Raw genomic sequence first — 25,780 nt, forward strand, 5'->3', positions numbered from 1 at the left:
GAGGAACACACACACGAATAGCCTAAAACATTTGGGTAACTGGACATCTTACAAAGCAATTTTGAAACAATATTGCATGGGCTACAAATCTCTATAGCATCTCACAATGTGTAGTTGAGGTATCAAAATTTATCGTGCTTTCATCCTCCACTACACTTTGTAAGCCACATGAGTCTAAAGTAGAATACGAGGAAATTTTCTTTCAATGCTTTCACAACGCAACATCACGGGGATCAATTCTCTTTTAGATATGTCGTTATTGATTTGGGACTTTCTAAAACATTGTTCTTCTCGTTTTGACTTTGGATAACCATCATAAATTCATACTTTTGCATTTTCTAAATTGTACTTGTCCATTCATTATTTGATGTGCCATGAATGTCTTCATCTTTTATACACACATTGTTGTTGACAATGGGGGTTTCTAATGTACCCTTATTCATACTTTGATGTGGACAATTGATCACATTGCCTTATCCTTAGTAATGCCATCAATAAACAACAACTCATCTTGGACACAACACATTCATTAGCATGCATTGCCTTTTAATAGGGTAATGTTACTCATTTAATTCTTGACCTTAGCGAACCAAATCATTAGATAGCATGCATGACCTTGAACTAAAACAAGTGTCCAAACTCTTTGGGTTAACTAGAGGTAAACACAATGGAGACAATTTTTTTCATCGCCGAAACCCAAAGGCTTCAAGAGGTGTTGAGTTTGCTCACCCACTCGAGTTCACGTGCCTATGGTAAGTTATCACTGTTAGGTCAAGGGAAAATTACAAACAACAATGATCACCGAATAATGCTCCAAACCGAATGCAATGATTTGAAACATGCAAGATGATACTAGAGCTTTTGGAACTTGCACATTCACAATGAAGAAGGGCCTCGAGACATGCAAACATCTATGGTGACCATATGCATTCACTCAATGACCATATATACGACACAAAGAGAGATTAGATTAGATTATATATATATTTTTTGGCGTCCATAGTCTATAGAGAGACCGATATTGACCCACGGGACCTAAGTACACAAGTTTCCCAATGCGTGTCTCCTTCCTATGAAGGGATATTCATACTTCAAAGCACAAAGTAGAGAGAGAGAGAAAGATTACAAAAAGACCAAGGGAAAAAAATCCAAAACACTCTCGAAGGTTTTCTTTATTTATCAAAATGCCCATGAGGCTATACTTATTTACAAAAAGTGCCCCCGAGTTTTCCTTTATATCTTTAGGTAGCTCAAGCAAAAAAAGCTAGGATAAAATAAAGATCATGTAATGGCTCGACGAATATATCATATGATGGGTTGACTAAGGGGCCTACGGAAAAGGAAAGAAGAGAACTTTGAGCTAAGCTAAGCTAAGGCTCAATAGAGATAATGTGTTCATTTTTCTCATGACAACTCCATGCCGTGTAGTGTGCCATGGGTCCAAATCATAGTACGTAATATACTCGAATGCACTGGCAAAGCATTCTCGCTTCACACGAATGAAAAACGAATGCGTATGTTATAAAAACATATATATTTTTTATTACACTTTTTACCTTAACTTTCTTACCTTAATTCCTTTTTTTTTTTTAACCTTATAATAAATAATGAATACAGAAGTGTTTTTTTTTACACTTTTTACATTAAAATTTTTTACCTTATAATAAATAACGAATACAGAAGAATGGTAAATACATACTTCGAGGGTGTTTACCATACTCGAAATGCACGCATGGTACGTATGGTTCATAGTTCAAATATATTATGTAGATAGAAAAGAAGAAGAAGAAGAAGAAAGAAGAAAGGATTTGTGATTAGGTATATATTATGTATATATGTATGTGTGTATGTAAAGCCAATTATGAGCAAGCAGCCCTTCTCTCTGTTCTCTCTATATTTCTCAACAGAAACAGGGGACTCCGATTTCCATCAAATAGCGTGTTCCATTCCTCTGCGCACACATACACTCTTTCTCTCTGCCTCTCTGCTTCTCTGCTTCTTTTCTGTGTCTGTGTCTCAGAGCCATGGATGACGACTGGGGTAAGCTCATTCCTGCCTTTTCATCTTTATTCTTTTCTGCAGGTATATCTAATGATGCTTGCCTTCCTCTTCCTCTTTTTTTGTTTTAAAACCTCTTTATCTTTCCTCTTTGATGTGACTAATCTACGAAGAAGCTTGGAATTTGATTGGCATATTGAACTAGATGTGCTCTTCCTCTGCATAAATGGTCCACTTTTAGCTCTGCAGTTTGACCTTTGCCTTTATTAGACTGTGTGTAAATATGTACGTGTATGTAATGTGTGTTTATATACACACATATAAAACATTCTCTTTTCTTAGTTCATAAGAAATGATAACGTTCAGAATCAGAAGATTTTGTACCTCCTCCTCCAACAATTGCAAGAGAGCAGCCAAAAGGTCTATGGGATGATGAAGATGTTGGCGAAGATGAGGGCGTCAAGGAGTCTTGGGAAGATGAAGAAAAACTCGAGTTGGTATGCATTTACTCTTTTGAATCTTCTTTTGTCTGTGTATAGTGATGAAATTTAAGTAATTCATCCTTGAAGATTTTGGATCTTAAGATTTATGTCTTGTAAGATATTGAAGGTAGGTATATCCTACTCCTACATCTCCTTTTAAGGTTTTATTTGTTAATGTTTGTAAAAATGATCCACAATCTATTCTTGAAAGACCTGTATATATTATGCTAATATGTCTTGTAACTAGTAAGACTGTAAGGAAATGATTAATTATCAGGATCCAATTCTTAAGGAGCTTTTAGATATCAAGGTTTTATGCAATGTCCAACTGTAATGATCAAGCAGTTCTTAAAGGTCGTCAGATCTTAAGGTTTTATGTCATGTTAGTCTGTAACTAATTATGGACATGCTTTGATTCTTGCATATTTTAGATAATATAATTTATGTCTTGTAATGTCATAAGATAATTATGAAATTGAGAAAATAGATCCTTAAAAGATCTTGAGATTGACTACGCTACCTAAAAGACTGCTCATGAATGCATTGTTATTCTAACTTGTCCAATTCTAAGATAGTATTAGAACAATCATGAAGGTTTACTATGTTGTGTAGTGCTGTAAACTTAAAAATTGAAACAGTAGATTCTTAACGAGCTCCAGATATGGTTGTCTATGCAAGTTAATGCAATCTTCAACTCCATTTCTGCATGTTTTCGTGTCCTATCTTATGTGAATTTAAGATAGTTCAGGAGACTCTGATAATGTGTATTGTTCTCCAAAGATTGATAAACAATCTGTCTCTGTTAACTTTAATAATTTTCTATCACAAATGCTTCAATGAGATGCGTATGTTATCTACCGTTCTTTTTTCTAGATGATTGGCTTTCATCCAAATTCCAACACGTGAAGATCATAATAGAGATCTTTTGAATCCTTTTAGTTTAACTATAAAAGCTCAACAGTTAATATGTTTCCAGGTGGCCTGTTGACCAATTTACGAGGCTGCATAAAAGTTCTCATCTCCCCATTAGTTAAAGATTGGAAAAACTTCATTTGTTGCTAGAGCCATCCTTGCTGAGAAATCATCCAGTTAATTCAGGAATCAAATGGATCTTTCTCTACAACCAGTTAATGCAAGATTCTGGAATCATAGTATATTCTCATTGACGCAACTTTTGCACAAAATGCCTATTTTTTATTAACCCTAATTGCTGTTGAGTGCCTCAAACAAGAATTGACATTGATTGGGTTTTGAGGAACACTTTTCGAGAATTCTTTTATCAGTCAGAACCATGTAGAAAATTTGTAATATTGAGAATTTTGATAACGCATTACCTTATGCGATGGATGTGCCTTTGGTATTGGATGGAGTAAATCCATTGACCTTGGGACATTCTAGAAATATTGATAATGGAGCATGGGCAATTATTATCAAGATATCAAATATGGAATATGGTCTTTATGCGCTTCTTATGAGTGCTTTTGCAACCTCAGAAATGTTGTAGAGGTTTCTTACCAGCGGCAGGAAGTGGATTAGCCCAAAATTATGTGCTCTAGACTCTCTGTCTTTTATGGAAGCTGTCCAGGATTGTATTCATCTTGTGTTATAGTGTAGAGCTATGTTTTGTATCAACTGCAGAGCTGCAAAACTCCTACGTTCACTGCAATGTTGTTAGATTACTGGTGATTATATGATTCCATAGCATCAGGAAATAGTTTATATATTCTGCAAATGTATAACTACCTTCAAAATTCAAATAAGACCTGATGAGGACCATTTGGGCTTTCAATTTATACATGGGGAGAATGAGACATATTTTCACTTCTCTTATCTGTCTGCAAGAATGTTAATGTTGTGTCTTGAAGTGAAATTAAATAAAATGCTATGACACTTACATCTTTCTATTGGTTTTCAGGTGAAGGCCCCTGCTGCAGTTCCAGTAAAAGCAAAAGCTGAGAAGAAAAAGGCATTACAAACAAAAAAAGAGGCTGCAGTAGAAGGAAAGAAGAAACTTACTCCTCAAGAGGAAGCTGCTAACATACTGGAAGAGAAGCTTAGGCAACAAAGGTTATAACACTAGCTTAGTTGAACACCATGAATTATAATGGCAGTGATGATTCAAAATGTATTGCATTAATCCAGATTGGTGGAGGAATCTGATTATCAAGCTACAACAGAGCTTTTTGGTCAGAGTAGCACAGTTCAGTCATTGGACGATTTCATTCCAAAGTCAGAAAGTGATTTCCTTGAATATGCAGAGCTTGTGGCACAGAAAATAAGGTTATATGAGGTAAAATGTTAAGAAAATATTACTTTTTTGCCTTCATCACAAGCATTGGATTTCTTTGTAGTATGTTGGAAATTCTTGTTTTTCTTTGGACAGAAAAGCTTTCATTACCTTGCATTGCTCAAAACTACGATTCGACATTCCATGACATCCCTAAAAGCCGCAGATGCAAAAGATGTTGCCTCAAGTGTATCAGTGATTGCAAATGAGAAATTGAAAGCCGAGAAGGATGCCGCGGGAAAGAAGAAGACTGGTATGGAATGTATTCATGCAATTCGCATCACTATCTATATAGACATGAAAAATATGAATTATGCCCATATAGTAGGGATACTTTGGCCAGCAGTATATGATGATTTAATGGAAGTATGAAGGTAGGGTCAATATTACCCCTAATAGGAAGGGCAAATTCAATATTTTCCGTACTATAAACGATATATAACATGAATCATCATTCTAAAATTTGTTAATGCAGGACCTAAAAAGAAGCAGCTACACCTAGATAAACCAGATGAGGACACTGTCGTGAATGCATATGATGAATTTGATAATGATGATTTCATGTAGATATGCTTACATGGAAACTATCTTTATTCAATTGTTGAGAGAACTGAACTCCAATCTAGCTGGAGTTATTGAGAAGCACAGGAGTTCTTATTGCTGCTCTCATTGTATTGCCTAGAGTTTTTTGCTTTTGTTTTCGGAATCGTCGAGGTCAGGTTATAGTGGCTTATTGATTCAGGATGAGTCACTAGATCGATAATGCCAAGTGTAATGGAGCCGGGAGTTAAAGTGGATAGTTGGATTTAATCTTTGGATGTTGTATTCAACATTTAAACATTATAACTCTCTAATCACTGATTTTGGTAATGTCTATGCTCACTATTCAAAACATATTGACTTTTTTCTGAGAAATGTATGAGTTTCTTTATGATAGGCCTTTTTGTATCCTTTGTTTGACATTTGTCACTCGTTAATAATTGAATAATGGCCCTAATGTTGGAAGGTGCACAACTAACTGATTCAGTTTTGTAGGTGTCAATCACCCTTGAGTTTGTCTGACTAGCAAAGTCACTCACTCAGGAATCTTTCAATCTAATCTCACCAATACACTACCAAACAATTAGAAATATACTTATGAAAGAGAGTTGATCAATTTATTAAATGTGTGGTGATATAGAGAGAGAGATATGGAGTAGAATCTTTTGTTCTAATCTCACCAATACACTACCAAACAATTAAGAAATATACTTATGAAAGAGAATTAATCAATTTATTAAATGTGGTGATATAGAGAGATATATATGGAGTAATAGAGGTGAGAAAATTGGGTTTCAAACCCCCGAGACATAGTGTTAGTAGTGTGTAACAACTTACCACTAGGGTAAGCTAATTACTATGAGAGAATTTTTTTTGTAGATTCATGGTTTTATAATTTATGATGGACAAATAATGGTTAGCATGATATCATTAGTAGGCACATGGGGATGATAGAATAGAGTATTAGAGGTATGGGGTTTTCAAAGGCCTAATTTATAATGGCAAGATGTGGTTGAAAGAGGGTGGCATTTCCATCTTTCATTTAATGTGAAGGTTACTTAAATGGGGTTGGATGAAGAGGAATTGTGTTTATGTAACTTAGATGTACCCCTAGATGAAGTTCATATCAAGATTATGGTCTCGAGGTTGTGTTGAGGGTGATTTGTTTATCATGTAAACATACGTCATCAACGCCTCAACCTAGAAGGTCTTTGTCAGCTTGGCATGTGCTAGCATACTCCAAACTCTCTCCATGATGGTTCAATTCATCCTCTCAGCCAACCCATTCAACTCCGGCATCTTCGGCACGGTGTATTCTAGCCGGATACCCTCTGACTGAGAGTACCCTTGGTATTCACCGCCATTGTCCGCCTAGACCGCTTTTAGCTTCCGTCCGGTTTCTCTCTCGACTCTTGCTTGGAACTCCTTGAAAACCGACAACACCTGGTCCTTGGTCTTTAGCACAGAACTCCACAACTTTTGGCTATAATCATTGATGAAGGTCACCAAATATTGTGAACTGGCATGTGACTTTGTGTCCACATAGGATACATTTGTATGCACGAGTTCTAGTGTCATCTTCTTCCTCATCAAGGGCTTGGGACCGAAGGAGGCCATATTCTACTTACCAGCCAAGCAATCAGTGCACTTGTCAAGATGCATAGTCTTTATCTCCGGAATGAGATTATCTATGGCAAGTCTTCGCATCCCCTTCTCACTCATGTGGCACAACCTCTTATGCTAGAGCCCATGTCTCTTCATTGAAGTTGTTATATAAACTCACGTCTAGAAACACCTAATGTACACCTAATGTACGTTGTGGTCTTCATATGCATAACTTCTAGGGTCGATACATCGATCTTGTCTAGTTTTTCATCTCCAAACTGCACCGGTAGCCAGAGGTCTCTGCATACCAGCATATCTCTCATCTTCGACTTCCAGATATAATAGTTGGTGCCGGTTCCCTTGAACATTCCTTCGAGATGTTCATGCATCGCTCTGATACCAAATTGTTAGAATATGAGACCAACCACAACCAATTCACAATCAACAATGAGGAATGACAAGAACACGAAGAACATAAAACAGAAGACAAACACCACCGAGACACAATATCTTTTAACGTGGAAACCTTGAAGAGGAAAAACCACGGGAGTCCCCAAACTCCGAAACAAGTAACTAAAGTAGGAGGAAATATACAATAAGAAACTCCAAGACAAACTACCTTGAGTTCTTCTTCATCCACAAGCGGCTATAGAGTTACAACTCTCACGCTCTCTCCTACACTCAAGTTGCACTCACTCTCAGGATGCAATAGTTACAAAACAACATCATATATATAACTAATTGCCCTAACTATAGTTATACTCATATACATATATGACAATTTACAAATATAGTCGGCTGTCAGATTCGGTCGATTTGGCTATTAGCCGAATTGGTTATCGATTGATTATCGGCCAGTCGATTTTTTCGGCCTCGACCGAGTTAGTTATCGACTGATTCGGCTTAACTCTCCATCCCATCCGACTTGTGTTCCTCCCATTCGGAGGGACTAGTTTTCCCAACAAAACTGTGTAACCGTATTATTCTCAAGAAGTTACAACGGCAACAACAACTAGGTTACAAAGTTCACTTTAAATACAAACGGAACTAAGGGAACCGCCCTTTCCAATATTTACAAATATGGCCTAGACCTAGTCTATCCAACGGGACAATGTGAATACGTCCATTATGTACCCATATTCGACATTTTCTCCATCTCTACTTCACCTTTGTGGGGTTTTCAATCTTCTTCTTCACCACGGAGAACTAGTGTGTTGGTGGTTTTTGAAGAAGCAAGTTTGGTTGTTGCTCTTTGGTCGTGGAAGGGAGCTTCCTTGGCCCAAGGACAATACTTCAACTCTAAGGCATCGTTGTCATTGACTTAGGTGAGGCCTCAATGACACCCCTTAGCTTGGATCCACTTCAAAGCTCAACCACCTCGTCTCTTTGTTCTCTTACTTGTTTAACCCCAAAAAAGGGGTCTTTGTAAAAACCTTGTGTTCATGGTAATTTTGGGTGAACCCATTTTGTAAAGAAACTCTTATTTTCTAACTAATTAGTGAATTTTGGGGCCCACTCTTATGCTTAAGTTGTTAATCCATTGTAGTTAGTGATATTCTCATGGGATTAGCAATAATTGCGTGTTAATCACCCCCCAATGTCGACGTCGTCGTGTGTGTGTGTGTGAGGGAGTGAGAAGTGTTAAATTGTGTCCATTGTTCAAACATTCGCCTCGTTCTAGTTTTTGTGTTGTCTATATATTCACCTCACTCGAGCTCTCACCTCGCTCGAGCATTTTGCGTCATTTGAATATTTGCCTCATTCAAACATTCGCCTCTCCTCGAGTATTTGCCTTGTCCGAATATTCGCCTCGCTCGAGCATTTGCCTCATCTAAATGTTTGCCTCGTTCTTGTGTGTTCGTCTCATCTCAAACAATCTCCTTGTAGTCTCGCTCGAGCAGCACACGCACACCCATTTACACGATAACTACATGTTAATTAAAGTCAACTACGTGAATGACGACAGGAGGCAAAACGTCGAATAGGTCTCAAATAGTGCGCCAACGTAAAGGCGACCCATTTTGTGTTGTATTTGGGTAGTGTATCGCATATTCCCGAGAGTTGGCCAATTAGAGTCTCGAGTCCCATAGTATGAACCATACGTGCATTTGCATTCGAGAATGTATCAATAAATTCAAGTATGGTAAATACCATACGTTTGTATCCATTATTTATTATAAGGTAAATAGTTTTTGAAAGCTAAGAAAATTAAGGTAGAAAGTGTAAAAGAAAACATTAGAAGGGTTTGATAGCATACGCATTCGTTTACATTCGTATGAAACGAATGTTGTCCAAGGCAATGGAGTATATTACGTATTATGGCCCGAGTCTCTGACTAGTGTGGTCTCCGGAGGACTCTTTTCTATTGTGAACCCGAAGAAAAGAGAATATATATGTATAATGTATGTTGTATGGGGAAGAAGATACGAAGCATTGTTGTTGCGTGCGTGCGTGCGTGGCCACGAGGAGGCACGACGCTTGGAAGGGTGCGAAAGAGAAGAAGCGGCAGGACAAAAGAAAGAGGCGGGAACAGACACAAGACACAGACACAGAGAGAGAGAGAGACACACACACACACAAAGAGAGGCAGCCAGAGATGGAGGAGGAGCAAAGGCAGGTTGGGGCGGTGGAGACAGAAGAGGAAGGCAGAGGGATGAGGAGAAGCGGAGGCAACAGCCGCCACGCAGATCGCATGGCGGCGATGCAGAAGAACAAGTCGGCGGATCCCGACCATAACAACAACAACAGCGATGGCGGCGGCGGCGGCGATTACAGTTACAGCACAGCGAGCGACATGGATCAGGGCGGCGGAGCCAACGAAGGCCATGGAGGAGGAGGAGGAGGAGGCGATCCGAGATATCATCATCATCATCATGAGAAGCAGCAGGGGAAGAGCAGCAGAAGCAGCATGAGGAATCGGTGGAGGAGGTGGGAGGAGCAGGAACAGGAGCAGGAACAGGAGGAGCAGGAGGAGGAGGAGGCAGAGATGGGGGGGACTATGGCGGGAGGTGTGCAGCTATGGCGGCCGTCTGCGAATCTGAGCATAGAGACAGTGAACGCGCTGCCTCACAAGGCGAAGCGATATTACCAGGATATATTGGGGTGGGGGGAGGCCCTACCGGGCTACGCGAGCGCGGCCCTAGCGATGGGCGGGCACGAGTACGAGCGCCTAGTGTCCAAGTATCGCGCCCACGAACAACACCACCACCACCACCACCACCACCACCGGCATACCAATGGTATCCTCTGGCAAGCCGCCTATGTCAAGGCCTTCTGTAATAACCTCCGGACTTTCTTGCGAGACTACAACCGTTGGATGCTCCAACATTGGCCCGTCGCCGTCAACCTCCTCTTCCTCCAACCTTCCTCTCAAGAGACGTTCCACCACCTCGCGCTCACCCTCCGTTATATGAACGATTTCTCCATACCCATCCGCGAGGCCCTCTACATCTTCAAGAAGATCCGCCGCTCCTGGTAGCACCCCCCACAACACACACACATACACATACACATGTCATACACATTACATACTCTACTAAGTTGTAACTTACACTACCCGAGTCTTCTTCTTCTTTTGTGAGATATTTAAATGTCCTCTTTCGTTGGTTTTGCGCGAATTTGCTACCCCGGAGTTTCTTCTAACCTCTCTCTCTCTCGAAGCTCAGCATTGTGTTCCATTTACATATTTCTAGTAGTGAAATACTTTGAAGCTCGGCATTGTGTTCCATTTACATATTTCTCCTAGTGAAATACTTCGAAGCTTGGCATTGTGTTCCATTTACATATTCCTACTAGTGAAAAACAAAAATGATTGTTTTATACGGTATTCTCAATGTATTTCCTCCTTACCAAAACTCTCTACCTATGGATTTCGAGCTTTAAACACAAGAAAGACGCCTCCAAACTGCAATACAAATTAATTTCACTAAAGTGGAGGTGAGCTAGAATATTTTATTTTAGACATCTATCTACTTCTCTTCTTCTTCCTTCATTAAAGTCGAAGTGAACTAGATGATTTTAGACATTTATCTACATGCTTCCAAGAGTGTTTTCTATGTATTGAAATTGTATTGTGGAAGTAAGGTAAGAGTCACTCTTGGTTTTCTTGATTCACGAGCGAAAAAACCAACTTCGCTCGGCACAAGTGATGATCCCAATATACATGAAGGCCCCACAATGGACGACCAACTTCTCCATGGAAATGACATGGTAAACTTTGAGATGATTGGTGTGTCGTACTCTTTGCACTAACAAAGGAGAAGACTCCCTTGTAATGCTTTCATCAACAAAAGTGATTCCCCTTGTGATGCTTTCAAATGCAAACTCATTAGGTCACGGTATTAACATTGAGAGAAACACATTGACATCGTCTCTACTTCTCATAATTTGTTTGCCCCATCCAACCATTACTAACTTAAAACCATACATGCATCCCTTGCGAATGTTGAATTGTTACATTGTAATATGGTTTGTGCAGTCAAGAGAATTTTGTCAAGCATATAAATTGTGCAAATCAAGAGAAAATTGCCAAGCATATTCTTCTAATAATGTTCATGAATTCCACATTGGAGGTTTATGGAGAGAAATGAGTTTCTTAAAACTTAGTTCACTACTAGAATGATGATAACATTTACTTATTTCATCATTGGGTGGATCACCACTTAGTTCATCGTGCTTGCATCACTCCAATCCATGATCACATAATAAACTATAATATTGCTCACTTCATCGTTTTTTTGCATCATCTCTTATGTTAACATGATCTGAATTTGTATAGACTTCCTTTGGCTTTGTATGTTGTTCTACTCTACTTTCTAAACCTACTCGCATACATCACACAATCTCCTCGGTCTTCTCAACAATAGTTATGACTAACCCTTCTTTTGCTGTAATTCTTAGTAACATCTAACTCAATCTTCTTCGCTACGACAATATTTTATTGTAATGTTTGGCTAAAAATTGAGTATTATGTTCGATATCACAAGGATAGTACTCTTGTAGTCTACTTCTTTTGATCGAGTTATTAGAATTAAGTTATTGGAATATCTCTTGCAATTTATATGTTAACATAATTACTAAGTTATGCATGTAATTCTCTAGTGCATCTAGAAAATCCTTGTTTGATTCATACCACTCTGGTCAAGGCTACTAATCATGCATCTTATATAGATGGCATGAAGTTTATTTTTGGCACCCTACAAAGCATCCAACATACGATGTAACAAATTGCAAGCAATGATTAGACAAGCAACAAGTTTCAAGCAATGATGAGATGAGTTCAATGCAATCATAGTGATATAAACGATGATGACATTAGCACTATAGAGCTTGTATCTACAAAGGTTGAAATTTTCATTACATCTCCATGAACCTCTCATGGACGTACTATCATGAATATTATACATAGTATTGGCTACCAACAAATCTTCAAGTCAGATAAAATAATAAGCGAGCTACCTATGCATGTCACCAAGATTGTGATGACCAAGATACTTGTTGATACCCAATGTGTGTATTTCTTTGTCAAAGAACGTGAGTTCTAATTACACATTAACACTACCTAGACATCATATTGCAACTATGAAAACATGCAGGACCACAAGTTTGGAAGAAAAGCATGCTTATGTGGAACTCTTAAGTCATAATAATTTGATTGTCAATGCTACTTAACATGGCTCATGAAAAACTTCTTTTAAGTTGGTGGAATACTTACCTGTTGAGATATTTGCTCTTATTTTTTAATATGCATATAAACTTCATACCAATACAAGTTTTTATTGCAGAGTTTTTAACACTTTGAGAAAAAGTTGGGCCCCAAATAGACTCATAGGTTAATCATTTGATTTGTATGCAATTGGATGTTAAATATGATCGGCTAGACCGGCTAAACGAATGATGATATTGGGTGTACATTTCTTGTGTGGTTAAGCTCATTATTGCTTCATCACATTGTTCATATATTGAAAAAAGGTAACTTATTTAAAGCATACGGTCGATCAACATAATGATAATAATTTGAACTAATGCATATATATTAACTTAGCGATCTAATAATATCGATTAATTCAACTCTTAATTGAAGCCACAACTAGAAAACTAAATCTCGATTCTTTGCATTGCACCAACATCCCACTTCCAAATAAAATTGTTAATTGATAATTAATGGCAATTGACATTCTAAGTCAAGAGAAATTAGTCATAAAGTATTGCAATTAGCAAAAACTCATTCCCAATCCATTGTAAATTAGTGTTTTAACCGAAAAAAAGTTTAGCTATAGAATTATTCTTAAATTTCATGCAAACATGAGCACAAGTTTGATTGTGAATACACAAAAGTAAGGAAGCATACTCCATTAAGTTCTTATGAATATAAGCGCATCATGTTGAGTTCTTAGAAAACCACGTGGAGATAATAAGGCTTATTTATATATAAGCTACGTTTTCTCTTGTGTTTTAAACACTCAAAAGTACTATATTCGTGAAGATGCCAAACATTTTTAAATGGATAAAGCAAAATAATGTTTAACAATCATTCATGCACTTATAAGTCAAATATTTAATATATGCATTTTTGCGCTTACACTAGAGGTTCCAAATCTACGAGTCATATTGTCGGCAATAGCTTCATATGAAAGGGGTGTACCATTTAGATTCCGTGCTTGTTTATTGACGTTACTTGGTGTGCACAAATATCCTATATTTTGTTCAAATTTGACTTTCTATTTTTATTCAATGTGTTAAGAAGCTATGGTATAACTTCTTCGTATCTTTTTTAGGGAGGTTGGCCAAAAGTTCATACCTTTTCTAAGACATTGGGGAGTAAAAATGTTAACGTTCTGGTGGTGCTACCACGAATTGCTATTATTACTTTTATTATGTAACATGATTTTAAGGTGGTGGTGGTGGGGATCTATGACCTTGACATTAGAGACAACCTAAAGACTATATGCACAATTATGATTTTGTGATTCTAAAATTGGTGGAAAGTTGCGAGAGATCAAATCCAGCTCATTGCTCGATTTTTTTTCTCTCGTAAACTTTCTTCTCACCATGAGAGGAGTTTGATATGATAATGTCAAGAGCCTCCCACTATGGAGCACAAGTGTTGTATGGCCCCATGATTCATATTTTTGGACCCTATACAAAGAGCACTAGTGTTGTATGGCCCCATGACTCATATTTTTGGACCCTAGAGAAAGCGCACTTAGAAAAACGAGAAGATTGTTTGTCTTTTCCGATTTAGCGATATCTATTAATTAAAATCATGTTGCTTGTGCTCCCCATCCCTTTCAAAACAAAAAACAAAGGCCATGTGACTGCCCCACCCAAGGTTCCTATTCTGTTGCAGGACGACAAATACTTTTACCTCCACTAGGGGGACATCAAAGTAGCCACATGTGAGTTGAGGGAGGTGATGAGGCCTACATGATCAGGACGCATGAACCATCACGAAACGGCACCCTTCGAACCGGCACCGACAAGTGGCAGGGCCACACCACGAGCACAACTACGTGGGTGTCATCAGAATCAGGGGAGGTGGAACATGTGTCGACATAATCGGAAGCTCGAGCCCTCGGGGAGCGGGCCACCGAAGGGGCCATGGAATGCAGGTACGATTGATTTACCCCACGACTCATTCCATCTTCTTTAATTTACTTCGTTCATGTTGGTCGTATCAAGCTCCTTGGGCGACATCTCATCGAAGGAAACAGAGCTAACGGGCGGGCAGAGACGTATGGAGACAAACAACTAGGCCCAAATCTACAAGCTTTCCATAGATTCTTCCTCTAGACATATATATATATATATTAAATATATGTATGTATGTATGTATGTATGTGTATAATGAAGAAATGGCTTCTTCGCTTCTTTGTGAAGAACGTAATAATAAGAATAATGCATAGGCAATAAATATATGATATGTTTTGGTTTCTGTTCATTTCATTGGAAGAAGGGGGGGTGGGGGGGAATTTTGACTTCCTATACATACATACATACATACATTTCATATCGATTCCCTTCTCTGCTCTGCTCTGTTCCCTGCAGAGCCCGGCATTCTCAATTATTCCATCGCCACCACGAATTTCTTCCTCCTCCTCCTCACACGAATAAAAAACCCTTCTGATCTCTGTGTTTTTCTTGGAAAAAGCCAGCGCCTATGAACGGCCAACCTCCCAAGAGGCAAAACTCCATCTCCGGGGCTCTTGCCAAACGTGGACCTTCTCTTGTCAGGAAGAAACCTCCACCAGAAAATGGCGGCGGCGGTAGCACGTCCGCTGGAGCTTCTGCACAACGCAAGAATACCCCTTTATCTGGTCAGCTGTAAGTAAGAAAAACAGAATCAAATCACAAATCCTCTCTCTCTCTCTCTCTCTCTCTCTCTCTATTGATCTCTGTCTTTGTTTTTGCGCATTTTCTTCCTCATATGATATTTATATGCTCTATACAGATGCACACATACACAAGCACTCTACATACATACGGTGACATCTACCAGTCCGTTTTGATTTTACATGAGACCTCATTTCCAAATCCCACCTTTCCTCTTGCTTTCTCAGAAATTATGGAAAAGAATGGTGCCTTGCTGCTTGATCTTGCCAGAATTTATGGATAACTCATTTCCCTGTGATTTTTTTTCGCAGAATTTGTGTGGGAATCATGTATTTATATACATCATGCATGTAGATTCCTTATTGAAGACAATATCCTTTTAGTGTTAAGACCATTCTCTCGGCTTCCTGTAAAGGCGCCTTGTACCATGCTGTTTGATTTTTTCAGAATTCATGGAAAACTCATACCTTACGATTTGTTTGATTTAGAATTTTCAGATTATTCGATAGGAATCCTGTATATATACAATATGCATAGCTTCCCTATTGAAAACAAGATGCTTTTATTGCTAAGAACAAGAACTTTTTACTGTTTGTTTGTTTGTTTGTGTGTATGTATGCGTGCATGCAAATGTAGTATGGTATCGCTTTCAGGAAAAACTGTATTCCATGTGTTTTCAGGCAGTGAATAATATCTGTGATATGATTGGTATCCTAGTTTTTCACCTATCAAGTCTCTTGTCTTGAATTAGAGTGCTGCCACTTCCACTGAGGATGGATACATGCTCAGTTGGCCGCGTATGACTGATGGATGGTTCTATTCACATGAGTCATCTTGATAGTGATGTTGATCAGATTTTCATGTTTTGATGGTTCAATGATTTTCCATGGTGTTTTTTCTTTCAGTTTCCATGGGGTTTCCTTGAGAATAATATCTAAGATATCATTGTTTGCTCTTCCCCTCTCATTTGATGAATGACCTGCCTCGTCTCACTGTTGATATGAAATAAAAAACAGAGATAATGCGTTCTTAGAAGCTTATCTAATAGTTGACTTCACACAAGCTACAAAATTCTACATGCTACAGCTTGCAAACTCATAGTGGATATCCTGCAATAAATGCTTTGAGAGATTAGATATAAACATCATCAGCTCTTTTAGATTTACCAGCAAATACTGTGTGATGAAAAACCTCGTCCATTCTCCGCACGAGCTCAATGATTGACCACACATATGCAAAGGTTTCATTGCCCCATGTTGCTTTTTGATTCACAGATAAACGCTTTTCCAAAGGAAAGTCAATTCTTCTTATAAGTTCAATGATGAATCACACCGGTGCATGTGTTGATTTCTGATGCTCAGATAAAGCCTTGTGCAAAGGAAAGTAAATAACACAATGTAAAAGAATCACTTGTCTACACTTGTAGATTTTGTCAGAGAGAACTCGATACATGAAATAGAAGAAGATGGTTGTTGTTTAATGAAGTTGCTGATCCAAATTATGGTCAATATAAATGAGAGGCTAAGGCTTCTATCGTTCTCTTTTAAAGATCACTATCTGGTGAGCGCACGGTTGGAAGGTTAAAGCTATCAAAGGCTTTGACCATTCCAGAGGGTACAACCGTGCTGGATGCCTGCCGCCGTATGGAAACACGCCGAGTAGATGCTGCACTTCTGACAGATGCAAGGGCATTGTTGAGTGGAATTATAACAGATAAGGTATTGATCACACCGATTCAACTATTGTGTTTTCTCTGACTACCTGCAGTAACCATGGTTGAGATGATGCAGGATTTGGTGACAAGGGTAATTGCAGAAGGGTTGAAGCCTGAAGAGACCATAGTTTCTAAAGTCATGACAAGGAATCCACTATTTGTCACAAGTGAGACATTGGCTGTGGACGCATTGCAGAAGATGGTTCAAGGTGATATGCAATTTCAAACAGCTCTCGTTTTCTGCAACATAAAGTACCTGTTGTAAATTTTCATTCTTTAACTTTCCAGGAAAATTCCGACACCTTCCTGTGGTCGAAAATGGTGAAGTTATTGCACTTCTAGATATTACCAAGTGTTTGTATGATGCTATTGCTAGAATGGAAAAAGCAGCTGAAAAAGGGGATGCCATAGCTGCAGCAGTGCAAGGTGTAGAAAGAGAATGGGGTAATACTGCTTCTGGTGAGTAAATAAGGTTACAAATTATCAGGGTACAGTGTAATTCCTGGGATACAATTGTCACTTTACATTTTTTTTCTGTAATGTATCCTAGCATCCACAAACTTCATAGGTGTACTTCGTGAGAAGATGTTCCGTCCTTCATTAGGATCAATAATAACCGAAAACACAAAGTAAGTAGATGCACTCTATGGAAATGGAAGGTAATGGTGCTGGATTTCTGGTAAAGGTTACACACTAATAGGAGTAGTTGGTGCAGAGTAGCAACTGTGCTTCCTTCTGAAACAGTTTATGCTGCTACGAAGAAAATGCAGGAACTTCGAGTCAGCTCAGTGATTATAACAAGTAACAACAAGCCTCAAGGAATCCTCACGTAATGTTTGAAATTTGTGTTTTCAAAATGTCAAATTTAGACCTCTTGTGCGACTCTTTACCCCAACCCTCAAACACTTTTGGCCTCAAATGTTAAATAAAATATAATATGGTCTCAGGCCCAAGGATGTTTTAATGCGGGTGATTGCTCAAAAAATTGCACCAGAGTCCACATCTGTTGAGAAGGTATGCATTTTTTATCAAGTTCTGCTTTCTTGGCAAGTATTTGTTAGAATTATGGCCATCCATTCTATATTTTGGAGAACTTTTCTTTCTATATTTTTCTGAGTTATTTACCTTGGTCTGTAATTAACATTAAAAAAAGAAGCCATAATACTAGCGTATTTACATTAACTTCAATTACTGAAAAACAAAATGTCCAACAATTTAAGAAAATAGCTATAAGTCTGTGTCTTTCAGTTGATCATAACAGTCACAATGCTCTTCTTGTTCCAGGTTATGACTGCAAATCCAGAGTGTGCCACAATTGATACCACCATTCTCGATGCTCTCCACATCATGCATGATGGGAAGTTCCTTCATTTACCTGTCACAGATCGAGGTCAAGTTCCTGGATAGTTTAACGCAAACAAGTGTTGTTTGGCTCTTTGCTCAACTTTCTTATCTGGTGTATGGCTACAGGAGGTTGCATCATAGCTTGTCTAGATGTTATACAATTGACGCACGCTGCAGTTGCTATGGTTATTCCAGTTTTCTATGACTTCTTATCTTACATCTTTCCACTTTTTGTAAATCTAGACACTGGCATGAGTGGACTTTCTGTGCATATCTGATGTAGGTTGGCAAAGTTGAGGGCAATACTGATCTGACAACCACAATGCAGAGATTTTGGGATTCCGCTTTTGCAGCAGACCCTGTTGAAGATGAGGATGACAGTCACAGGTTTGAGTTTTTCGCTCAAGTCATAAAAGGCAATAATTAGGAATTGAATATGGTTGTTCTAATGGTTTTATTTCGTTATTTGTGTGAACTATTTTAACAGTGATATCTCAGTATCAAGGTCAGTGGCTGAAAGTGTCATTCCTGATCACCTGAAATATCCAACATTAGGTTTGGTAAGCTCCTTTGTATTTAAACTTGAGGATTCGAAGGGTCGCGTTCATCGTTTCAATTGTGGTATGTCACATTTTGAGTGGCCTTTGCTTGCAATACCTTTTGACTTTGACTCAAAATTTAACATGGATGCCTGAAAATTCAGGAACAGAGAGCCTGACAGAATTATTGTCTACAATAGCACAGCGGCTTGGTGCTGATTTTGATATCAGTAAATTACCACAACAGATAAGGGTAATTTTCCATTCCCATGATTCATTTGCATGTTCTCTAAATTTATTAAGTGATGTATTGTCACACATTAACATTGGCATGCAGTATGAAGATGATGAAGGTGATCTCGTGATTTTAGCTACCGACAACGATCTTGTAAACGCTATAAATTGTGCAAAATCATCAGGCTTAAAGGTAAGACGTTTCCATGCTCCACTAGTTGTCATAGATTGGTGTGTTATAAATAATGCAAAATCGTCAAGCACAACGGTATGATGTTTCCATGCTCCATTAATCGCCATAGACCGGTGTCCTTTCAACCTGCCTAATGGCTGGACCTGATTATATGTTGAAATAGTTTTCATGAAATAATTTAAGGTGATTGATTACCTGCAAGAACACTTCTGAACCGTAAAGCATATTTATCAATTAGCTTAGGTTTCAGTAAAAGATCAGTGGTTCTTCCAATCCTAGTAGTTAATATATATGCACAAAAGGACTAGTCAGTTTCTCAAGTTTGGGGGCAATTTGAGCCTTTGAAAGCAGGATTATATTATTCCTTATTTGGCTAATTTGCAATGTCGTAACATAATGTGTTTAAAACTGATGCTGTGCAGGTTCTGAAGCTGCGTTTAGACTACCCACAAGCCGTGGCAATAAAGGATGCTCCTTTAGAACATGAAAGTGAGAAAAAGGTCACACATAGAGGTTCGCAGATGGACCTGGAAAGCCAACAGAACTGGGGATCATCCACCTACACAGCTGCCGTAGCTGGAGCTGCAGTAGTGGTTGGGATAAGCATGCTCATGTTCTTAAAACGGCCAAACACATAGACTTGTGTGGAATATAGATGTTAAGTGTGTTGATAGATGAAAAGCATGTAACACAGTGTGCTTTATGCGGAAACGGAGAGCGCTTTGATACAATGCAAAAGATCACAAAGTCAAACCCAGCCTTGGTAAAATCCAGTTCCGGACTTTTTACATGCCTAATTTATGGGGCTTTCATTAAGCCCCCTTGAGATTTTGATATATGTTGGAAATTACATTTGATTCATGAATGAATCCCCAAGAATGGCATTTACAAAAATGTCATCTGAAAGATAGTATTACGATTATGTGTATGTGTAGATACATATATATTTATCTATAGGAATATACATTCATACATGCACACACACACATGTGATCATCTGTACAGCATGGCTTGCATGCCAGCTTTGGAAATTATTATTTCCCTGTAGCACTTGGCTGTCTCATTGTCTGCTTTATAAGTAATTGACATATTAAAAAATAAATGAAGATCAAAATAATATATGTACATATATGGTCATCTGTATAGACAGGCTTGTATGCCTGCTTTGAAAACTATTTGCCTTGCAATTGGCCTTTTAAGAGTATTTTACATTTTAAGAAATAAATCAAGGTAAAAAAAGACAAATACATCTATTCTTCAATACTGGGCGTTTTATACATTTTTGTTCATGTTTAGAACCAGCCCTAGAATATGCCCATGGTGTTTGATCTATTGCTGGTAAGTTCTTGCATATTATTTTGTCATTGAAGTTTCAGTGATTCCCATGATCATCTTTATCAGCAAAACCAGTTGCTTTCTTCACTTAAAGATTTCTATATTATTTGTGAACTACTTTTTCCCAAAACTCGCCTTCTTAATATAGAGATTCTTCTACATTTTGCTTTTGAGTACCTTCCCCTAAAACATTTTGATATTTGTTAGTTGGGTGCTTTGATTTAGAAAAAGAAAATGGTAAAGCTGGTTTTTGTAACATATCATGTAAAAGTCAAAATGATGAGCTTCTTTGAATAATGAAAAGTGATATGATCGAACAACATAGGCACAAAGAAAGACTTATTTGAAACGCCTAGATAGAGTTATTTGAGTGAGGGATAGCTAATAATGAACACGAGTCTTTGATGTGGGTTGTATTATCACAAATTTGGATGACATTGACTCGGAAATTTGTCACATCTTCCGTGGACCTCAAAACAGTTTCTTTTATGTTGGATGGTCTTACGACATTTTAGAGGGTTCGCCTTGCTATAAGGACAACAGTGGTGTTTTTTGTTGTCATATTCTTTTCTTATATACACTACTTTGTGGGAAAATGGAGAGACGTCCAACTCAAGATGGCTATTGTAGATACTCCCAAGGTATTTAGTACACAACCAAAAAAGGGGTGGTAGGGACAAGTCTAATTAAGGCATGGATCTTGTCATAAGGATATGAATTAATGTGTAAGTAGAGTACCTTGAAAACAAAGGTCATAATTGTACTAAGAAAAAGATTTAACAGGGCTAGGAAGAAACCATTTTAGAGGTACATACTAAAAGAATGAAAAATGGTGTTTAAGTGAATGTGGGATCATTGGGGCATAAGAAGAAAACAAATGGGGGAATATTGAGGTGTAAGCATGGAAGTCAAAGCGGAATATAAAAGTGCATGAAGAGAACTTCAGGGAGGAAAATAGAGGTGTAAGTTCAAAACAAGTGAGTAAGAAGGTACATCCAAGTGGATATCTTCTTAAAGCAATACGGGATTCTAAAAGCAATTCAGGAGAAAAAGATGTGGATGGCCTCATGTTTGAAGCCCATTATAGAAGTGTTGTTAAAGATGAATGCCTCCCCTAAAAACACTTTCACCTAATATATAGAGGTTGAGCTCTCTATGAGATAACATTTCAAAATGCATCAATTTGTGCTCTACAAACATTAACTAAGTCACTAGAATCACTAGGGCGTTCGTGTAATTATAAATGGTTCTCTATGATTATTTGACAATATTGTATAAGACAAGACATTAAATGCATGCCATAATGTGATGCATTGCCCCTTATATAAGAAAAGAGAACACTAAAACCTATCATGTATGGAGTTGCTTTTTACATTTATCACCGACGTGCATTTTACATTTGTCACAGATGTGTGTTGTTATAGATCGACAAGTAGATTGGAAGCTATACTCTGAGAGTATGTGATATTATTTTGGCTTTACAAGCCAATGTTGTCACTACTAAAAAGCACATTGTTTCAACTTTTCCACTCTAGTGCTCGTGATCTAAACAATGCCCAAGTAGTAACCCCCAACATAACAACCATGTCCTTTTTTAAGAATGGACATATCCTAAGGGGAACTACCTCGATGCAACACATAGAAAGCCAAACTCAATGTAGGAAGTTGCATCAACCATCGGAGTTAAATGCAGGTTAGGGTGGGTACAAGTCCCATGGGACTTGCTTCGGTTCCATGCCAATGCGACATATGAGCAAGGGAATCCTAACCCTAACCCTAACCCCTTGTGCACAAAACTAATGAACACTTCGAGAGGAAATGCTCTCAAAACCACGGTGCAAGGAACAATAGTGGGCGGTTGACGGCCAAGCCACGTACCATTTCGAGGAAATGAAGAAAGGTTCTTTCTCTCTCTCATCTCTCTCTCTCTCTCTCTCTCTCTCTCTCTCACACACACACACACATGTATGCCTTTCTTCATTATTTCCTTCATCTTTTATTGCGATTGTTCGAATGAATCCCTCATAATACTACCCTCCCAAAACTTCATAGTTCATCCTTAATAATAAGAATAATATAGTTTTTAGAAAATAATAATATTATTATCCTAAATAACAATAATAATAGTCCTAAATAATAATAATAATCCTAAATAATAGTACTAATATCCTAAATATTTATTTTTATTTAATAACAATAATCCTAAATACTAGTATTAATACCCTAAAAAAATTATTTTTATTTTTATTTTTATTTTTTATTAGTATTATTTATTGTTACTACAGTGTGGTCTTTTTAGTTCATTTTTGAAGTTTTGTCTCAGCTTGTCTTTTTCTGTGCGCGGAAAGAAAGAACTGAAGAAGAATCCATCGCCATCGCCATCGCCATGGATTTCCCTACGGATCATCAGAACTCGATCACGTCTTCTTCGTCTTCTTCGCAGGCAAGGCGCGGCTTGACATACAGTCTTCCCTCCTTTATTTCCTTCCTCTCACTTCATCGAGTGAAAGAAAAAAAACCAAAGAAACAAAAACGCTGTGACCTTTACCCTCATCTTTCTTCCGTTCCCCCCATGGTTCTCTTGTCCAACTGCATCTCTGATCCTTTCTTGATGTTTTAGCTAGTGATGAACCGTTTCTAATTAATTTCACTGTTTTTACTGTTAGTTAATTCTCTCATTTCTCTGAGTCGAATTTCTCTTGCCCCTCCTATTAATTCACTCCCATATCCTCTTCTACTTTCTTGCATTTTCTTGATTACGATCCCTGGATCAATTCCCTCGTTGTGAACTCCTTTTCCATGAGTCTACTGTGTGAATGATTACTCCAACACGGACTTGTAACTTCTTGTAGACTGTCTTTTCATTTTCTTGTTTGCATAGCTGCATTGTTGAACTGCAAAAATGAATGATGAAGGGCATGGCGTTACTCGTGACTCCGTGAATGTTTTCTTGATCTTGTTTTACAATATGATGGTGATGATGAGGAATGTCGTTTTCTTTGTATGGCAGGATGCCGACTTTGGCAATGTGTGTATCACTAGATTACGATCTGTATCTGGCCCGCAGCCATCCACACTGGGTGCTGAATTCGTGCAAGAACGGCAGCATTGTGCGTTCCATCATGTCAACCTAAAGAAGAGATTTCCATTATTGAGGTCAGGAAGCTTTGATAAAGATAATGGTAATGACGACTCTACAAGAAGCAGCGATGCCATAGAATCCATGAAGCATAATTATTTGAAGACAACAATTAAAGACGCAACGCAACCAGCGCGTAGGGAGATCAGCTTTCCTCATTCCAAACGCACAGACTTTGGTCGAAGTAGAGGGATGAAACTGTCAGGAGTGACACATACAAATCGTGAAGAAGCGGAAAAGATGCTATTAGCGTCAATGGCAGATCCATCAAGAATCTCATCTGATTCCTCATGTCTACCTGTTAGCCAGAGCCAGACGGAGAACGGTTCTAAATGTAAAACTTACTCGCTAGACATAGCTGAAGAAAGAGAAAAACTAAAGAAAGATTTATTTATTACAAGCAAGAATCTGCAGAATAAAGAGGACCAACTTGTGAAGCTCGATCCAAAACTTGGGAGTCAATTTGAGCGTCTTGTAAGTGCAATCGATAGTGTGACAAATCAGATGAAGATAGAATTCGGTGGATTGAACGAAAGGATAGATTGCTTACAAAGAAGTCTTGAAGCAAACCATGGATCGGGATGGAAAAGCTTCATCGAGCGTCTACATCATCAAAGAATAGTTTCACCAAATGGATCGTGTCCATTAACAAACAAGTCGTTAACTCCAGCTCCATCCACATATTCACATCCGCTCCAGGGAGCGATAGAAACAGCAAGAGCAAATATTGGATTGTTATCAGGACTCTTGATTGTGGAGAAAGATGCGAATCTGATGCATGGGAGGGATTTTCAAGACAGGCATGCGATGCTGCTGAGGATGATGAAGCCGTATGTGGATAAACCCGTTTTTCTGCAGTTCTGGCATATGAAGCATGGTGTGGATCACTGCGTTGCTTCCGTGCTATTGAAGACCTCGCATATTTTAGCTCGAACTATCAATAACAGCTTAGAAGTTCCCACCAAAGCTTCCACTACAACACAAGGAGAGGCTGATCAGTTCAATAAGCTCTGCAAAAGAGGTGCAAAAGGATTGGAAGAGTTTGCAGAGTGGCCAGAGGCGAAGTGGTCCGAACACTTGAAGCGAGAATTTATACGGTCTTGCAAAGCTGTTTGGCAGCTTCAGAGAATGGTGGCTTCCTCAAAGCTCCTTCATGAGGTCGAGATTCTTCATCCTGGTCCTGGTTCAAAGATTGATGAGATCACCATGGATCCTTTGGAACGTTGTATGATCTCATCAAGCCGTGACCGTTTTCAGCCTGTGGTGCAGTTTACTGTGTTCCCTGGATTCAAGATAGACGGCTCTGTAGTCTATAAATCTCAGGTATATCTTCAGCCAAAGCGAGTTATACATTCGTAGCTTTGTCCTGCTACTTCCGGAGGCATGGTATTGATGTTTGAAGAAAAAGCGGTTGAGAAACATGTCGTGAGCTGATGAATCTTGTATACGTGATGAAGATCATTCAAATCACCTGCACATCAATCTCGCGTGAGTCTTCCTGGAGCGAGGAGGGAGAGAGATTGAGAGAGAGTCTCCGCGAGATCCAACCATTTTTTTGAACGTTCACCCAAAACCAAACCAGAATGCCCTTCTTTCTCTCACTCTCGCAGAAAGCCACGTTTCCTTAATTGAACATATCTTGATTCTCATATATCAAGTGAAAAGTAATGACAGATAACTGTAGTGATGTACATGTCAGAAAGCATGGAGGTTCTTCTTTAATTCAATAAATGCTAGGATATACTGTTATACATATGTGTGTCTCATTTGCAGAAAGCGTGTTTTTTTCTTGGAACGTTGTCCCAATGATGGCACTATGACTAACTGACCACTACCAGGAAAGCTTTTGTCACTGATCTTTTCGGTTTGAGATGAATGTAAAACACACAGACAAACAGACAGACAGAAAGGAAGGGGATTCAGAGACAGTGAAGGAAATAAAGACGAATGCGGGGGCCATTGGATTGGATCTCCATTTTCCAAACTCTTTGAAACTTGTCATGTAATTAATCACTAGGGCATTCTTGCATCCATACACA

General features: G+C 38.4%; 4 protein-coding genes across 5 annotated transcripts; all 4 read left to right on the plus strand.

Moving 5' to 3' along the window:
• Window positions 1–1,866: 1,866 nt before the first annotated feature.
• LOC147854249 (uncharacterized) lies at window positions 1,867–5,637 on the plus strand. Of its 2 annotated transcripts, none has more exons than XM_087331515.1 (6): window positions 1,867–2,040; window positions 2,365–2,495; window positions 4,396–4,547; window positions 4,623–4,770; window positions 4,864–5,020; window positions 5,243–5,637. In XM_087331515.1, exons 1-6 carry the CDS (start codon window positions 2,025–2,027, stop codon window positions 5,332–5,334), a joined length of 696 nt encoding a protein of 231 aa, XP_087187641.1. In that variant the 5' UTR covers window positions 1,867–2,024; the 3' UTR covers window positions 5,335–5,637. The 2 variants fall into 2 exon arrangements, with proteins under 2 accessions (XP_087187641.1, XP_087187642.1); XM_087331516.1 differs by having other exon boundaries at window positions 4,402–4,547.
• A 3,843-nt stretch (window positions 5,638–9,480) lies between these two features.
• LOC147854250 (uncharacterized) lies at window positions 9,481–10,534 on the plus strand. The gene has a single exon (XM_087331133.1). The coding sequence runs from the start codon at window positions 9,509–9,511 to the stop codon at window positions 10,388–10,390; it is 882 nt and encodes a 293-aa protein (XP_087187259.1). The 5' UTR covers window positions 9,481–9,508; the 3' UTR covers window positions 10,391–10,534.
• Window positions 10,535–15,034: 4,500 nt separating this feature from the next.
• LOC147854251 (CBS domain-containing protein CBSCBSPB3-like) lies at window positions 15,035–20,398 on the plus strand. The gene is made up of 14 exons (XM_087331131.1): window positions 15,035–15,234; window positions 16,793–16,961; window positions 17,034–17,166; window positions 17,246–17,416; window positions 17,508–17,586; window positions 17,673–17,786; window positions 17,905–17,971; window positions 18,242–18,347; window positions 18,428–18,486; window positions 18,585–18,688; window positions 18,789–18,922; window positions 19,005–19,093; window positions 19,178–19,267; window positions 19,690–20,398. The coding sequence occupies exons 1-14, from the start codon at window positions 15,071–15,073 to the stop codon at window positions 19,903–19,905; spliced, it is 1,695 nt and encodes a 564-aa protein (XP_087187257.1). The 5' UTR covers window positions 15,035–15,070; the 3' UTR covers window positions 19,906–20,398.
• A 2,548-nt stretch (window positions 20,399–22,946) lies between these two features.
• Window positions 22,947–25,467, plus strand: LOC147854252 (uncharacterized). The gene has a single exon (XM_087330877.1). The coding sequence runs from the start codon at window positions 23,505–23,507 to the stop codon at window positions 25,098–25,100; it is 1,596 nt and encodes a 531-aa protein (XP_087187003.1). The 5' UTR covers window positions 22,947–23,504; the 3' UTR covers window positions 25,101–25,467.
• The last annotated feature ends 313 nt before the right edge of the window (window positions 25,468–25,780 follow it).

This window comes from Azolla caroliniana, unplaced genomic scaffold, assembly GCF_043228905.1.
Source record: "Azolla caroliniana isolate FFs.n. ecotype wild unplaced genomic scaffold, voAzoCaro1.0.p SCAF_15, whole genome shotgun sequence".
In the NCBI taxonomy this organism is placed as follows: domain Eukaryota; kingdom Viridiplantae; phylum Streptophyta; class Polypodiopsida; order Salviniales; family Salviniaceae; genus Azolla; species Azolla caroliniana.